At 33.5% G+C, this 18,425-nt stretch overlaps 1 protein-coding gene across 1 annotated transcript in view; it reads left to right on the top strand.

Annotated features, from left to right (window-relative positions):
- The window catches only part of LOC149802467 (uncharacterized), a 512,180-nt gene that overhangs the window by 371,460 nt on the left and 122,295 nt on the right, over positions 1-18,425 (top strand). Inside the window, exons 89-94 of the mRNA XM_089951513.1 lie at positions 1,942-2,124; positions 7,040-7,162; positions 10,737-10,931; positions 13,085-13,213; positions 14,160-14,342; positions 17,406-17,534. Of these exons, the coding sequence (XP_089807639.1) occupies positions 1,942-2,124; positions 7,040-7,162; positions 10,737-10,931; positions 13,085-13,213; positions 14,160-14,342; positions 17,406-17,534 (942 nt within the window). The remainder of the gene's footprint in view (positions 1-1,941; positions 2,125-7,039; positions 7,163-10,736; positions 10,932-13,084; positions 13,214-14,159; positions 14,343-17,405; positions 17,535-18,425) is intronic.

The following is an 18,425-nucleotide window of genomic DNA, read 5'->3' as shown; positions in this document are numbered from 1 at the left end:
TAACTATGGCATTTCGTAGCTGTTGGACTTGACTTACAAGTATGTATATACTGTAACTATGGCATTTTGTAGCTGTTGGACTTGACTTACAGGTATGTATATACTGTAACTATGGCATTTTGTAGCTGTTGGACATGACTTACAAGTATGTATATACTGTAACTATGGCATTTTGTAGCTGTTGGACTTGACTTACAAGTATGTATATACAGTAACTATGGCATTTTGTAGCTGAATTGCAATTCTTAAACCCATTAAGGAGAGTTCTAAATACATGGATCACATATGCACAAATGTACTGTTTTGGGTCAGTGCAGTTACAATATCTTGCCATTGTGTTGTTATTAACGGTGTGCTGTAATTCCCAGTGTGTTGTAATTAATGGTATGTTGTAATTATCAGTGTGTTGCAATTACTGGTGTATTCTAATTCCCAGTGTTGTCATTAATGGTTTAACATCCAAATTCTGACAGCTAGTCACATTAATGCACTAAATTAAAAATAAAAAATTTGAACATGGATTAAATGTTAGATTTCATTATCTTCTGACATACACAATGATCGGATGGAGATTATCATATATATTATTGTTTTCACATTTCCTGTTTTACAGCTGAGAATGTATATTGTTTTCACATTACCTGTTTTACAGCTCAGAATGTGTATTGTTTTCACATTACCTGTTTTACAGCTGAGAATGTGTATTGTTTTCACATTACCTGTTTTACAGCTGAGAATGTGTATTATCTTCACATTTCCTGTTTTACAGCTGAGAATGTATATTTTCTTCATATTTCCTGTTTTACAGCTGAGAATGTGTATTATCTTCACATTTCCTGTTTTACAGCTGAGAATGTGTATTATCTTCATATTTCCTGTTTTACAGCTGAGAATGTGTATTATCTTCACATTTCCTGTTTTACAGCTGAGAATGTGTATTGTTTTCACATTACCTGTTTTACAGCTGAGAATGTGTATTGTTTTCACATTACCTGTTTTACAGCTGAGAATGTGTATTGTTTTCACATTACCTGTTTTACAGCTGAGAATGTGTATTGTTTTCACATTACCTGTTTTACAGCTGAGAATGTGTATTATCTTCACATTTCCTGTTTTACAGCTGAGAATGTATATTTTCTTCATATTTCCTGTTTTACAGCTGAGAATGTGTATTATCTTCACATTTCCTGTTTTACAGCTGAGAATGTGTATTATCTTCATATTTCCTGTTTTACAGCTGAGAATGTGTATTATCTTCACATTTCCTGTTTTACAGCTGAGAATGTGTATTGTTTTCACATTACCTGTTTTACAGCTGAGAATGTGTATTGTTTTCACATTACCTGTTTTACAGCTGAGAATGTGTATTGTTTTCACATTACCTGTTTTACAGCTGAGAATGTGTATTGTTTTCACATTACCTGTTTTACAGCTGAGAATGTGTATTATCTTCACATTTCCTGTTTTACAGCTGAGAATGTATATTTTCTTCATATTTCCTGTTTTACAGCTGAGAATGTGTATTATCTTCACATTTCCTGTTTTACAGCTGAGAATGTGTATTATCTTCATATTTCCTGTTTTACAGCTGAGAATGTGTATTATCTTCATATTTCCTGTTTTACAGCTGAGAATGTGTATTATCTTCACATTTCCTGTTTTACAGCTGAGAATGTGTATTGTTTTCACATTTCCTGTTTTACAGCTAAGAATGTGTATTATTTTCACATTTCCTGTGTTACAGTTGAGAATGTGTATTATCTTCATATTTCCTGTTTTATAGCTGATAGTTTATATTTAATATTTTCACATTTCCTGTGTTACAGCTGATAATGTTTAATATTTTCACATTTCCTGTGTTACAGCTGATAATGTTTAATATTTTCACATTTCCTGTCTTACAGCTCAGATGATGATGTGTAATATTTTCACATTTTACAGCTCAGGGTTGAAGCATATGCATCAGACACACCAAGTCAGAGAGCTTCAGCAACAGCCACTATCAATGTCAGGAGAAATGTGTTTGGACCAGTATTTGACAGAACCTCATATACCATTACAATTGCAGAGGACAGTGTAGTGGGAACAAATATAACTAATGTTCGAGCTACTGATGCTGACAGTGTGAGTTTTTCCATGACACTTTTATGTTGGTTTTCTTGTTACATTAATTTTACATTTCATTATTGGTTTTCTTGGTACATCCATGTATTGGTTTAGTGGCGATGATGTAGTAAAAACATATTATATGAAAGATTTGGTATGTCTCATTTCTCACACAGTAACAAAAACATACAAAGGATTTTATATGTCTCATTTCAAACACAGTAACAAAAACATATGAAGCATCTGGTATGTCTCATTTCATTTTGTAGACTTTTGTAATAAATAAAAAAATAGATGGATTTTATATCAGAAACAATGACACTTATCATTAGAAGTGAATAAATTAATTTTGTGTAGGTATGGTATAATTTAACATGGAGATGACTGCCTGTCATGCGGGTGGGGTGGAGGGTGGGGGAATTATCTAGTACATTTGTCCAGTCACCAGCTGACCTCCAACATTTGCTTTTTGAGCTTATAAAAGCAGCTACTAACTTTTTTCCAGGTAAAACTACTTTTCAAATGACATTTGTCATTTTGAAAGACTAAAAACTAGATACCTTTCTGTAGCAAAAAATAAAGGTCTATGATGCTGTTTTGGTCTCTTGAATTAGTCCTTGTTCCATAAGCATCGACCACACCGGTGGCCTAGTGGTTAGAGTGTCCACCTCCGATGTGGGAGGTCATGGGTTTGATTCCCGGCCAAGTCATACCAAAGACTTATAAAAATGGTACTAACAGGTGCCTCACTTGGCGCTCAGCATTAAGAGTTAGTATTAGGACTGGTTGGTCTGGTGTCAGGATAATGTGATTGGGTGGGACATCATTCTACATGTCTGCGGTATGATGCCTCAGTACTAGACATCAGTATAAACTGCCACATTGCAGACATCATAGCGATATGACTGAAAAATTGTTAAAGCAATGTTAAAAATCCAAATCACATCACATCACACCACAAGTGTCTGTGACAAACATTTATCATGATATAATTACTCTTATTTTACACTGAATTCCAACACAACTAGAGTATTTTGATAATATAAACAATAATGCTACTCACAATACTGAAGGATGATTCTACTAGGAGACCAAGAAAACTCAGCAAAGATATGACTATCTTTGATAGACATGGGTATCTGGCAACAATATCAACAATTCCCACCTGTGATCTATACATTGTCCCTCCTTAAATTCTGGAAGTTAATCAGTTTGGAGTTATATAACTTCAAAATCATCCTGGTTCAATTCCTGGACATATTTAGCACGTTAACCGCTACTGTAAAGCTCTTTATGGCACAAAAAGCAAAATGCTAGTCCTGGCATTCAGTTTTCATACAGATTGACCAATTACGTTCCCATCGACTTTGCATTCAAGCTATTCTCATTGATGCACATTTTTCAAATGGTTATTCAATCTCATATCCCACTTGAAAATTTGAATTGCCATGTTTAGCAAGCATGCTTATTCCCATCAGTTTCCATTAAGCAACAATTCATTGGGCAAGTACAAACTATTGACCAATCGGAATGCTCTTTACAGCAATCAGCTGTTAAATACTATACGGAACAAATATTTATTAGAAAGCTCATTGCAGAATGGGACCAGATAGAGCATTATTTAAAATAAAACAGTTTTGGAGATGATATTAAAAAAAGGGCCCATATCGAGGAACATCAGATTCAGGTCAGGAGAAAAGCAAAATTCTGCTTTAAAATAGAAAACAAGAAAACAATCTTGTTTGAGGTCAGTTAAATCCATTTGAAGCTAAACAAAAATACAACAGCAACAACAGCAAAAATTTTAAAAAAGAAACATAACAAGGAAAGATGTGGAAAGAAGTTTTTGTTCCCAAAATAACAATAAATTTACAGCTACAGTATCAGAAACAGGAAATATAAATGTTGCTGAAAATCATTCAAATTGTACAAGAAACAAAAAATAAATTTTATTATATCTTATTATTTTTATTGAAATGTCAGTGATATTACAATCACAAAATATCACTATATTTTCAGAATTTTTGGCAAACTCTCAGTGAAATTTCAGTCACAAATTCTCACTGATATTTTCAGAAATTTTGGTGAAATCTCCTGACATTTTTGTTAAAAAAGGACATTTGAGTGAATGTTAAAAAAATCACTGTTTTTGCCAAAAATTTCAGTCAAATTTTCACTAGGGTATGATTTTTGAAGAGCATATTTTAATAGGAAGCAAAAAAACTTATTTTTCAGAGTAAACATTAAATCAAGTTCAAAATCCACCTTGCACCAAATTTTGTAAGTCAGAGATTCATCTGTGCTTGTAGTTCTTTTGATAAAGTTCAAAATTTCGCATAACATTTCTGCTAAATTCAGTCTAAGTCCAAAATCCATCTTACAGTAGGAAAATGAACTGGACAATCAGAACTTTTCCATCTAGCAGTTATCCTTTAGCATGAATATGAGAAATAGTATGTTTAACTATTAGACTGATTCAGTCTGACACCTTAGCCGTATTCCCAGTACGCCTAAAGCCCATCTGAAATTTGTTTTTTCTTTAGGTGGATCACACCCCGAATCCACCTAAAATCCAGGCAGAATCTGCCTAAACATTTTGTACGTGTTACTAGGAAGATCATGTGATGGAGATCAATCATATTAAGAAAGCTTTAATGGCCGATGGTTACAAAAACTTGATGTTTGAGTTTCCTAAAAAAGATAAGAGATGGGAAAACATATTAAGGAAAAAGGAGAAAGATGTTTAACTGTCCTTGTACCATACATTGGTGCAAAAGACTACATAAAAAATCATCCATAAGAATGTAGCTAATATCATTTTCTTAACAGCATCCGCTTAGTCTTGGTACATCCCATAGACCACACTATAAACTATAAGCTATAAGCTCCAGTGTGGATAAGACTACATTGGGGAGGCTGCTAGAATCCTTCAAATTAGAGTTAAAGAACACTTTTAAACCAACAGAGAATCCCTGACAGTAGTTGGTGAGAATTGCAAAGAATCAGGGTATACTATTTCTTGGGTTAACATCAGAGTAGAGAGAATAATACCCTGAGGATAAAAGATAAGGGAAGCTGTTGAAATCATGGAATGGGAGCCAGTGTTGAACTGTGAATTGGGATTGAAACTTCTGCCATTGTACAAAAGGATTTTGTCACATGATCAACATTAAGTTGACCATGTGATTCCAGTCCAGACTTCATTCCTTTGATGAAGGCCTTGTGAAAAGATCGAAAGCTTTGGAGTCTAAAACTATTTTGCTATTGAAAGTTATCTGGCTTTTAGTTTTTCAAACTGCAAATGTTTGATTTATGTGTTGCCATGATATATATATATATATATATATATATATATATATATATATATATATATATATATATATATATATATATATATATATATATATATATATATATATATTTATATATATATATATATATATATATTTTGACTTATGTAAACTATGCATTAGATCATATATAAGTATAAGTTGTTTTCTACAAAATGTATGCTCCACCCAGGATTACTGTACTCTGCTCACTCAATTTAATCCATCCTATAAATTAAATCATTGCTGACTTTAAAAAAGATATTTGTTTTGTGCACCATGGCAAAATGATATTTTTACTACAGATGGACAGCTTACATACAACTGTAAAATAGAAAATTGGCTGGGTCAGCCAAATTGTATAAGTTAGGCTTCGAAACAAATTGTTCCCGCTTTAAAATTAATATTTGGATTAGTCAGTTGCTCACCTCACCAAGGTCAAAAGACAACCAAGGTCAAAAGACAACCATTATCTTAAATGATGAAAAGAAGCTGTATATGATGATGGCTATTTTTTTTAACCCATGAGCCAAAAAATACACCTGCCTTTACAGACAAGTTTTAAATATTGAATAACACCTGACCTAATAAAAATGTATGTAACTCAAACTCATATCTGAGAGATATTATGAGCATATATGTGTTTCTAATAGATAATGGAATTTAGTATTTTAATACTAAACATGTTAAAATAAACAGTAATTATTGCTATTTTCATATAATGTGCATTGTTATACTCTCCTTAAGAGGGCCTCAAAGGAGAATAGTCAATGACTAATGAGTCACCCTCAGTAAATAAAGCATTATTATTATTATTATTACTAAAGATGAACTTTTCAATTCAGATGCAATCAGATGAAGATATGAAACTATGCCAGTCACACTAGTGCAAAAGGCAACTTCCATTTCTGCTGTAATAACTCAATATTCTTTTCCAACCATTCAGCAAATGAATACAGTAGCTTTGACCCTCTGCCCTTATGATAAAAACTGCCTCACTTTCAAATTTGACATATCTTTACCTTCAAGTTGCACTGTCAGAATGACTGAAGTTTGGAGAACAAGCCAAAAGAAATGTTTGCAGATTGATTCACATGGTATTCCTTTGTCTAAACAATGCTTTACTCATGAAGCCAAAAAAAAGATAGACTGGGCAGTCACTGTAAATACTAAGGAGTGACCACTTTGGGCATGAAGAAATTGTTTGATTAGGAAACATCTTGCTGCTGTCTGCACAAGGCAGTTGACCATTACTTACTGGACATTTATACAAGAAATTTGCCAGGGGAAATTACAGTGGCATTTGTGAACAGGTGACTGCTGAGTAAAGGGGATAATTAGGACAGGTTTGACAGACATACTTACACACACACACAAACACACACACACACACACACACATGCATGCATATGCATACATATAAACACACATACATACACACACACACACACACACATAAACATTGATGCATGCATACATACATACATACATACATACATACATACATACTTACAAATTTACACACACTCATTTACCTTTGTAAGATTTATTAAACACTAATGTTTGCAAATTTTCATTGATTTTTATTTTAATTTCATTTGCAGAATGTATTGAGCTATTCCATTAGTTCTAATGACCGATGTAGAGAATTCTTCCTGCTGAATGAGGCCATAGGAAGAGTTTACCTGTATAAATCTCTCTTGGGGACCCCAGATATGACATTTACAGTGAGTAATTTTTGTCGTCAAGTCCACACATATGGACATGAGAGACATAGTGGCTAAATTTCCAATGGTGGTGTTGGCACCAACCATTTTGTTAAAATTTTAGTTAATCTTTCATTTTTACACAGACTGGACATGCAGGTCCTGACCTTATCAATTCATTTTTGTATGGACTGGACATGCAGATCCTGACCTTATCAATTCATTTTGACTTGGACTGGACATGCAGGTCCTGACCTTAATGATTCATTTTTACATGGACTGGACATGCAGGTCCTGACCTTAATGATTCACTTTGACATGGACTGGACATGCAGATCCTTACTTTCATGTTTCATTTTTACATGGACTTAACCACACAGGTCCTGACCTTAATGATTCATTTTCACATGGACTGGACATGCAGGTCCTGACCTTAATGATTCATTTTTACATGGACTGGACATGCAGGTCCTGACCTCAATGATTCATTTTTACATGGACTCAACATGCAGGTCCTGACCTCAATTATTCATTTTTACATGGACTGGACATGCAGGTCCTGACCTCAATGATTCATTTTTACATGGACTGGACATGCAGGTCCTGACCTCAATGATTCATTTTTACATTGACTCAACATGCAGGTCCTGACCTTAATGATTCATTTCTACATGGACTGGACATGCAGGTCCTGACCTTAATGATTAATTTCTACATGGACTGGACATGCAGGTCCTGACATTAATGATTCATTTCTACATGGACTGAACATGCAGGTCCTGACCTTAATGATTCATTTCTACATGGACTGGACATGCAGGTCCTGACCTTAATGATTCATTTCTACATGGACTGGACATGCAGGTCCTGACCTTAATGATTCATTTCTACATGGACTAGACATGCAGGTCCTGACATTAATGATTCATTTTTACATGGACTGGACATGCAGGTCCTGACATACTGAATCATTTTTGTATGGAGTGGACATGCAAATCCTTTCTTTCATATTTCATTTTTACATGGACTGGACATGCAGGTCCTGACCTTAATGATTCATTTTTACATGGACTCAACATGCAGGTCCTGACCTTAATGATTCATTTTTACATGGACTCAACATGCAGGTCCTGACCTTAATGATTCATTTTTACATGGACTGGACATGCAGGTCCTGACCTTAATGATTCATTTTTACATGGACTGGACATGCAGGTCCTGACCTCAATGATTCATTTTTACATGGACTCAACATGCAGGTCCTGACCTTAATGATTCATTTTTACATGGACTGGACATGCAGGTCCTGACCTTAATGATTCGTTTTTACATGGACTCAACATGTAGGTCCTGACCTCAATGATTCATTTTTACACTGACTCAACATGCAGGTCCTGACCTCAATGATTCATTTTTACATGGACTCAACATGCAGGTCCTGACCTTAATGATTCATTTTTACATGGACTGGACATGCAGGTCCTGACCTCAATGATTCATTTTTACATGGACTGGACAAACGGGTCCTGACTTTAATGATTCATTTTTACATGGACTGGACATGCAGGTCCTGACCTTAATGATTCATTTTTACATGGACTGGACATGCAGGTCCTGACCTTAATGATTCACTTTTACATGGACTGGACATGTGGATCCTGACCTCAATGATTCATTTTTACATGGACTAGACATGTCGGTCAGAACACTTTTTTGTTTAATAGGCTTCTGAGAAATAGTGCTTTGGGATTTGATTCTTTGATATTTTCTGGCACAACTTCACTTTGAAGGTTATACCATGCCAAGGTTGCAATAGTCATGTGCCCTGCCTAATGACACACCATGGTAGCTGATCCAGGCTGGTCTGATGGTGGGAATTGAATCTACAATCAGCCACTGAAACATGATGGATACTTACCTCCTCCTTTTACTTAGTGCTTTGATGTTTCAAAGTTTTCTGGTAGATATATAGCAATTATTATTATTTACAAGTCCAGATGGTGAAAAATAGGTATCCATATAGGATTTTTTAAAACTTTTGGACTTAATTTTGTTTGTGTTGTGGGCTGAAAATGGTGTTAAACCCATAACAACAGCTTAGGATGAGTTGAAAATGGTGTTAAACCCATAACAACTGCCTGTGATGAGCTGAAAATGGTGTTAAACCCATAACAACAGCTGTGGTGAGCTGAATCTGGTGTTAAACCCATAACAACAGCCTGTGTTGAGCTGAATCTGGTGTTAAACCCATAACAACAGCCTGTGATGAGCTGAAAATGGTGTTAAACCCATAACAACTGCCTGTGATGAGCTGAAAATGGTGTTAAACCCATAACAACAGCCTATGATGAGTTGAAAATGGTGCTATACCCATAACAACAACAATTGCAAGAACAACAGCAACATCAAAGATGTTAGATAAGATATAAAAGAGATTGATATCCTTTGTGGAAACATAGTTTTCTTGAAAACAGAAATATTATTTTAAAATAATTGACCAAATTGTAATGCTTATTAAAGATAGCTATTTGGAAAAAAGCTTGATACATTTATTGTATTTTATTGAGTATCCAGTGGAAATGTCATTGATACATTTACTGTATTTTATTAAGTATCCAGTGGAAATTTCATTGATACATTTACTGTATTTTATTGAGTATCCAGTGGAAATTTCATTGATACATTTATTGTATTTTATTGAGTATCGAGTGGAAATTTCATTGATACATTAACTGTATTTTATTGAGTATCCAGTGGAAATTTCATTGATACATTTATTGTATTTTATTAAGTATTCAGTGGAAATTTCATTGATACATTTACTGTATTTTATTGAGTATCCAGTGGAAATTTCATTGATACATTTATTGTATTTTATTAAGTATCCAGTGGAAATTTCATTGATACATTTACTGTATTTTATTGAGTATCCAGTGGAAATTTCATTGATACATTTATTGTATTTTATTGAGTATCGAGTGGAAATTTCATTGATACATTAACTGTATTTTATTGAGTATCCAGTGGAAATTTCATTGATACATTTATTGTATTTTATTAAGTATTCAGTGGAAATTTCATTGATACATTTACTGTATTTTATTGAGTATCCAGTGGAAATTTCATTGATACATTTATTGTATTTTATTAAGTATCCAGTGGAAATTTCATTGATACTTTTACATTATTTTATTGAGTATCCAGTGGAAATTTCATTGATACATTTATTGTATTTTATTAAGTATCCAGTGGAAATTTCATTGATACTTTTACGTTATTTTATTGAGTATCCAGTGGAAATTTCATTGATACATTTATTGTATTTTATTATGTAATTTCATTCATGTAATTAAATTACCAATGTAAAATTGTTTGGATTCTTTGCTATTTTTTATCCCAGATTTTGGGAATTTTAGAATTCATTATCTTGAGACACTTATCAGAAACAGAACAAGTTTAGTCTTTGACGTGATACTTTGAGTTATTCACTAATTAGAAACAATACAAATAAAGATTTTATGAAGTTTAATATTAGTAAATATGAATGAATGTGAAATTTTACCATTACAAAAAATTGTATTTTTTTTTTCTTCAGTGCACAGTGTCAGTGACAGACAATGGTTACCCACAACCACAGCTTGCGACTGCAAGTCTGACTGTATTTGTCACACGTGATCAGAATGTACCTGTATTCACACAGAATGCCGTTTACCGTGTAACCATTCCAGAGACATGGATGCCAAATACTACTAGCATTGTCAATGTCTCTGCCTCACGCCAAGGATTGATTGTAAGTAGGAATAAATGTATCAGAAGGCATATTAACGATGTTGAAATCTCTCTCTCTCTCTCTCTCTCTCTCTTGGTATTAAGACACAGCAGTACCTAAGACTCTTAGATTAGGATTTTAGAATAGATTTAAATATTTACCTTTAAAGACTTGTCAATATATTTTCCTGAATTAAATTTTCTGAAATAGTAATAGCAAAACATTCCAGATGAAAACATAGAGTAAGACCATTTATCTTGACCCACAAGAAACAGTACTACCCATTTATCTTGACATAAATTATACAGTACTACCCATTTATCTTGACATACAAGAAACAGTACTACCCATTTATTTTGACATACAAAATACAGTACTACCCATTTATTTTGACATACAAAATACAGTACTACCCATTTATCTTGACCCACAAGAAACAGTACTACCCATTTATTTTGACATACAAAATACAGTACTACCCATTTATCTTGACATACAAAATACAGTACTACCCATTTATCTTGACATACAAAATACAGTACTACCCATTTATCTTGACCCACAAGAAACAGTACTACCCATTTATTTTGACATACAAAATACAGTACTACCCATTTATCTTGACATACAAAATACAGTACTACCCATTTATCTTGACATACAAGATACAGTACTACCCATTTATTTTGACATACAAAATACAGTACTACCCATTTATCTTGACATACAAAATACAGTACTACCCATTTATCTTGACATACAAAATACAGTACTACCCATTTATCTTGACATACAAAATACAGTACTACCCATTTATCTTGACATACAAGATACAGTACTACCCATTTATTTTGACATACAAAATACAGTACTACCCATTTATCTTGACATACAAAATACAGTACTACCCATTTATCTTGACATACAAAATACAGTACTACCCATTTATCTTGACCCACAAGATACAGTACTACCCATTTATTTTGACATACAAAATACAGTACTACCCATTTATCTTGACATAAATTATACAGTACTACCCATTTATCTTGACATACAAGATACAGTACTACCCATTCTTCTTGACATAATATACAGTACTATCCATTTATCATGACATACAAGATACAGTACTATCCATATATCTTGACACACAAGATACAGTACTACCCATTTGTCTTGATATACAAGATACAGCAATACCCAATTATCTTGACATTATAGGATCTGAAGTAACATTGTCATTATCAACATAAGTAGATGTCAAGATAAGTGGTTTGGAAAAATAATCAATTTTGCATACAAATGAAATTTATAAGAGAAGACCTGTTGTCAGTAGGATTTACACTGAGGGAAATTAAACAATGGAAATTTGAATGAAATAAGGACAAAACTAGTTTGAAATAGACTTGTACATTGACATCTTTTATATGTGTTACCTTTATGTAAAATAATCCATAATTCACATGGTACTGTACAAGTATATGAAAAATTCATGAATTCCTGTATGGATCATATGTTATAAATGCTTGTATCAGTCATGTCCCATTAAAAAAAACATAAACAAAAATACAAAATATGCTAGTCATCATTTGATCTGTATCCTTTTGACAATAAACATGTGTCACTTAACAATTCACTACGATATTCATTGTCACCAGTAGCACATGATGCTGTAGTTGTTTACATGCCACATGTACTTAAAGTGGCATCGATTTTTGCATGAGACAACAAAGTTTAATCATCCTGCCGGGGCTACCAAGGGCTATCAAGGCTATTCATTCATAGGGAAATGATAACCTGTCAACAAGTGGAAATGTTTCACAAACATTTTTGTGAGATGCCCCACTTTCAGCGTCCTTAAAGGTCAAATATTTAGTTTCAAGAGACTGTGAATATAATTTGCATTGGTAGCCATTGTAAGCATAAATAAAGCTTAATAAACTTGTATTGTAAGGTGTTTCAATCACTTTTGAAAATGCAACACCATGCCCCTATCAATAGATGTTTCAATCACTTTTGAAAATGCAACACCATGCCCCTATCAATAGGTGCAAAACCCTGGCATTCAAAATATTTGATATTTAAATTGGGGTGAGAACCTTTGTCAAGAGCAATTGTTTTTTCATTTGTGCTAATAACTTTTTACATCGCATCTGTATTTGTCATTGTAGGGACGAATTGTGTATGAAGTAATAGGAGAATATCCTGCAGAGAGTTTCTTTAATGTCCTCAATACAACAGGACAGATAATCGTCATCAACAACCTTCGTCAGGACATTCTGCAGTTCAGTTCCTACAAGGTAAGAAATTAGTTTTTTTGCTTAATGTTGAATAAATATATTGAAATTTACATTTCAAGTGTCATTTTCAAACATTATATAATGTCGGATTGCTTTTAAATAAAGTATTCATGTAAGATTTGGGAATTTTACATTTAAAGTATTGATGTCAGATTGTATGCATTTATTTCATAGGAATGATTGCTTTAAAAAAGATTTTAAAAATTGGGCATGTCAGATATAGATTCTGTGTTTTTGGACTTATCAGTCATCATTTTAAAAAAATTAACTTTTTTCATATTGTTTTTAAGCCTTGAAAACCACGCATCAAGTTATTAGTTTGAAACAATAAATTTAACATGTTTTGATGAAAGAATATGAAAAGAATTTGTACATGTAGGGTGTTCTAATTAAATCCACTGAAGCTCAATTAATGCTACACACTGTTATTGTTTGACAATTGCATGATCAAACTTCATGCTACACACTATTATTGTTTGACAATTGCATGATCAAACTTCATGCTACACACTGTTATTGTTTGACAATTGCATGATCAAACTTCATGCTACACACTGTTATTGTTTGACAATTGCATGATCAAACTTCATGCTACACACTGTTATTGTTTGACAACTGCATGATCAAACTTCATGCTACACACTGTTATTGTTTGACAACTGCATGATCAAACTTCATGCTACACACTGTTATTGTTTGACAATTGCATGATCAAACTTCATGCTAAACAAATTATATGTTAATCTGAATATAATAATTCTTTTTTGTCATAAGTTATCAGTGTCATTTTTATTGTGTTGCAATTAACACTAATTATTTAATTAATACATTCAAATTCCATTGCACCAACCTCTTTTGAAACAACTATTTCATTCATACAAGAAAAGAGTGGAAATTATTTAGTAGTCAATTGTTATTATTGTGATTATTATTATTATCAACACAGCTACTGGTGGTTGCGTATGATAGTGCATTGCCCAGGCTACGTGGCACGGCAGAGGTGTTTATCACAGTAGAGAGAAACCTGTTTGGTCCTGTTTTCAGTCCCAGCCTCTTCAGAATCACAATAGATGAAAAGATTGCAGTACAGACCTATATTCTGAAACTGAATGTGAGCGATATTGATGATGTAAGTCCTATACAGTACTCATTCATTTTAATGTGGTTCATGTGTTGTAAGTCCTATACAGTACTCATTCATTTTAATGTGGTTCATGTGTTGTAAGTCCTATACAGTACTCATTCATTTAAATGTGGTTCATGTGTTGTAAGTCCTATACAGTACTCATTCATTTAAATGTGGTTCATGTGTTGTAAGTCCTATACAGTACTCATTCATTTTAATGTGGTTCATGTGTTGTAAGACCTATATGGTACTCATTCAATTAAATGTGGTTCATGTATTGTAAGTCCTATACAGTACTCATTCATTTTAATGTTGTTTATGTGGTGTAAGTCCTATACAGTATTCATTCATTTTATTTTGGTTCACGTGATGTAATTCCTATACAGTACTCATTCATTTTAATGTGGTTCATGTGGTGCAAGTCCTATACAGTACTCTTTCATTTTAATTTGGTTCACATGATGTAAGTCCTATACAGTATTTATTCATGTTATTTTGGTTTGTGTGATGTAATTCCTATACAGTACTCATTCATTTTAATGTGGTTTATGTTGTGCAAGACCTATACAGTACTCATTCATTTTATTTTGGTTCTAGTGTTGTAATTCCTATACAGTACTCATTCATTTTAATGTGGTTCATGTGGTGCAAGTCCTATACAATACTCTTTCATTTTAATTTGGTTCACATGATGTAAGTCCTATACAGTATTTATTCATTTTATTTTGGTTCGCATGGTGTAATTCCTATACAGTACTCATTCATTTTGGTGTGGTTCATGTTGTGCAAGTCCTATACAGTACTCATTCATTTTATTTTGGTTCTAGTGTTGTAAGTCCTATACAGTACTCATTCATTTTAATGTGGTTCATGTGGTGCAAGTCCTATACAGTACTCTTTCATTTTAATTTGGTTCACATGATGTAAGTCCTGTACAGTATTCATTCATTTTATTTTGGTTCGCATGATGTAATTCCTATACAGTACTCATTCATTTTATTTTGGTTCTAGTGTTGTAAGTCCTATACAGTACTCATTCATTTTATTGTGGTTCATGTGATGTAAGTCCTATACAGTACTCATTCATTTTAAGAATATACATAAAGAAATTAAATGTAATATAAAAAATAACACAGCTTGACACAGGGTCCCTTCTGTCATCTTATACCGTATTTTTCCTTGGATTAGGGTATGATGATATAATGGTGGACTTCCGGAGAAGCCATGTATCTATTATGTCAGCCAGCCTCATTACTATTTTCAACTTCACCCCCAAAAACGGCAGTGCCAGTTTTACTAAAACTTTTTTCTCTGGACATGTTCTACCAAAATTATATTCAAGGTGGATCCCCTCCCTTGCATTAATGCAGCTTCAAGCAGCTAGAACAACTATTTTTGACTTCTTGTCAATAATTGCCCAGTAGAAATGTTTCTTAGGATATGTCCCATCAAAAATTTTGGCCCAGGGTTGGGGAGAGGGGTCTCCACTACATTAAGACATTCTTTATCAAATTTGTGTCCAGGGTATAGCTTCCATTAAGCAAACTTATGGAAAACATATTTTAATGAAACTTTGAATGTTTCTTAGGATGTGTTTTCCATAACAACCAGGTGGAAAACCTAAACGTTGTCTGCCATCAAGTATGACTAGCTATTAACAGTTTCGATAATAAAACCAAATCTATATTCCAAGTGCAATTACATCCTCCTTACTGCACTCAAAATGAAATAAACATTATATTCCATAGTGTCTATTTGATAATTGCAATTGAAAGACTTCATATTTTTGCCACATTATGATTTCAAAACATTCAATGACAGAACAGAAACACACTTGCAGATGTCAACATGCTGCTCCATCACTGCTGAAATCTGATGTACTTCATGTAGAATTGACAGATAAATCCAGTCATTATCACAAAATTTAGCAGAATCAACAAAAATACCAAAATCTATTCATTCCAGATCAAATGGAAAAGTTGTTGTGGTGTGCATTCATTCACAATATGAATCAAAATTTCAATTTTAAGTAGACCAAAATGCCATTTTCTTTCAAAAGTGATGTCTACCATGTGACTAAGTTCAAATTTATCTGGGCGGAGTTATGTGCACATTAATAATATCTTTCTAAATGCTCTTTTATCAGTTCTTTATGGTTACATTTTCAAAACTTGCCTTATATTCAGCACCACATGGCCATTATCATGCTTATTTGCTGCTAAATTTAATACATTTATGCAAGTAAATAAATTTTCACCAGTGCTCTGGGAATAACAATTCAACCATTCTGATTGATTGATTGACTTGAAATTATTACCTCATTGTTTAAATTTATATTACAAAATAAAATGATGTCATTTGGAAACTTTCCAAACTTTTCAGCTTGAAAAGTTGCATGCCTCGCTTTATGGTTGGTTCAGACACCCTTTTAAAATTACAATATCTTTGACAGTTACAATTGTACAAAACGTATGAAAGGTTCTGCCCAAAAATTACATTTGACCAGATCCATTTAGTCACCTCCTCTGGATGTGTACACAGAAAGAGTACTTCTAATAGTGGAGTGATACCAGTTTCAGAACTCACAATTTGATTTAAAAAACACCAGAAAAAAAACCCAAAACCCCCAAACCCCCAAACCCCCAACCAACAATGATTATGATACAAATGCAGTATCGTTCAGATTTTCAAAATTAATTACAAAATTAGTACTCATTTCAGATAGAATATGTATATTCACTGTAGCGAATGTTGAATACTTCATGAATGCTTGTGTCAGATAAATACAGTAATCACCATTTCAGCCATTGTAAAAGTTACTTTTCTTACATTCATTATGGGGAGTTAGCTCCGTTAACAATTGCCTTTTTTATTTTGTTTTTGGTTACCATGATATAACAGTTTATTTCAAATAGAATTGTTGTGTGCTGACTTAGCCAGATGTTGTCCATATCAAACATAGACCATCTGTTACATATCACAAATTTTGAATGTCCAGAGAAAATGCACTGGTTACTTTCACCTGTATGTTCCAGTAGGTTAAAATGATTTATTCTTGTATTGCAGAATCGTGTAACGTGTGATGTGGTTGGTAATGCTCGAGCCTTGCCATATTTTGATGTGGATGCTGATACTTGTCTGATGTATGTAAAGACAGATCTGACCACAGATACTAACAAGGACACTGAATACACAGTATGTACTCTAAGTTGTCTCCCCTGTGTTAGCAATTGGAAAGATATACATAGAAGTTTTCCAGTAGTACTTACAAGTAATCAGAACAAACTACACAGACACTGATTTACTGGTGCATCATGTGACAGCATATCAGGATCTGCGTTGTTTGAAGTTAGACTAAGCAAGTATATATGGTAAATGTTTTCCATTCATAGTGACAACACTAGCGGTGGCATCACCAGTGTTAATGTGCTGTATTGAAGATTTTGAAAGTCTTGTGCATTAGTTGATATATTGGTATAATGTATTACTTGTGTGTCATGTTGGTGGTAAATCATCACAAAACTCCTTATTGATGTGGACTCATTTCAATAAATTTATGATTATGTACCAAATCATTTTGTAGCCAGAATTTCTCTGGTGGTACATAATATCAAAAACTTACTGTGAACATTCCAGCCAACCAGGTTTTAGACAGAATTATTGGTGCCAGACTGCCTTGATCTTCCTAAAGTGAGTTGCACCATCTTGATGAAGAGCATGACCTGGTAGATCAGAGGCATGCTTACATGTCACATCTAGGCCAGTCTTTGAGCATTGATTTGGTAGGGTTAGGGTCAGAGGCATGCTTACATGTCACATCTAGGCCAGTCTTTGAGCATTGATTTGGTAGGGTTAGGGTCAGAGGCATGCTTACATGTCACATCTAGGCCAGTCTTTGAGCACTGGTTTGGTAGGGTTAGGATCAGAGGCATGCTTACATGTCACATCTAGGCCAGTCTTTGAGCATTGATTTGGTAGGGTTAGGATCAGAGGCATGCTTACATGTCACATCTAGGCCAGTCTTTGAGCATTGATTTGGTAGGGTTAGGATCAGAAGTATGCTTACATGTCACATCTAGGCCAGTC

This window comes from Sinohyriopsis cumingii, chromosome 3 (genome assembly GCF_028554795.1).
Source record: "Sinohyriopsis cumingii isolate HCF-2022 chromosome 3, ASM2855479v2, whole genome shotgun sequence".
NCBI lineage: Eukaryota > Metazoa > Mollusca > Bivalvia > Unionida > Unionidae > Sinohyriopsis > Sinohyriopsis cumingii.
The sequence above is the reverse complement of the archived record's forward strand: the minus strand, read 5'-3'. Positions and strand labels throughout refer to the sequence as shown.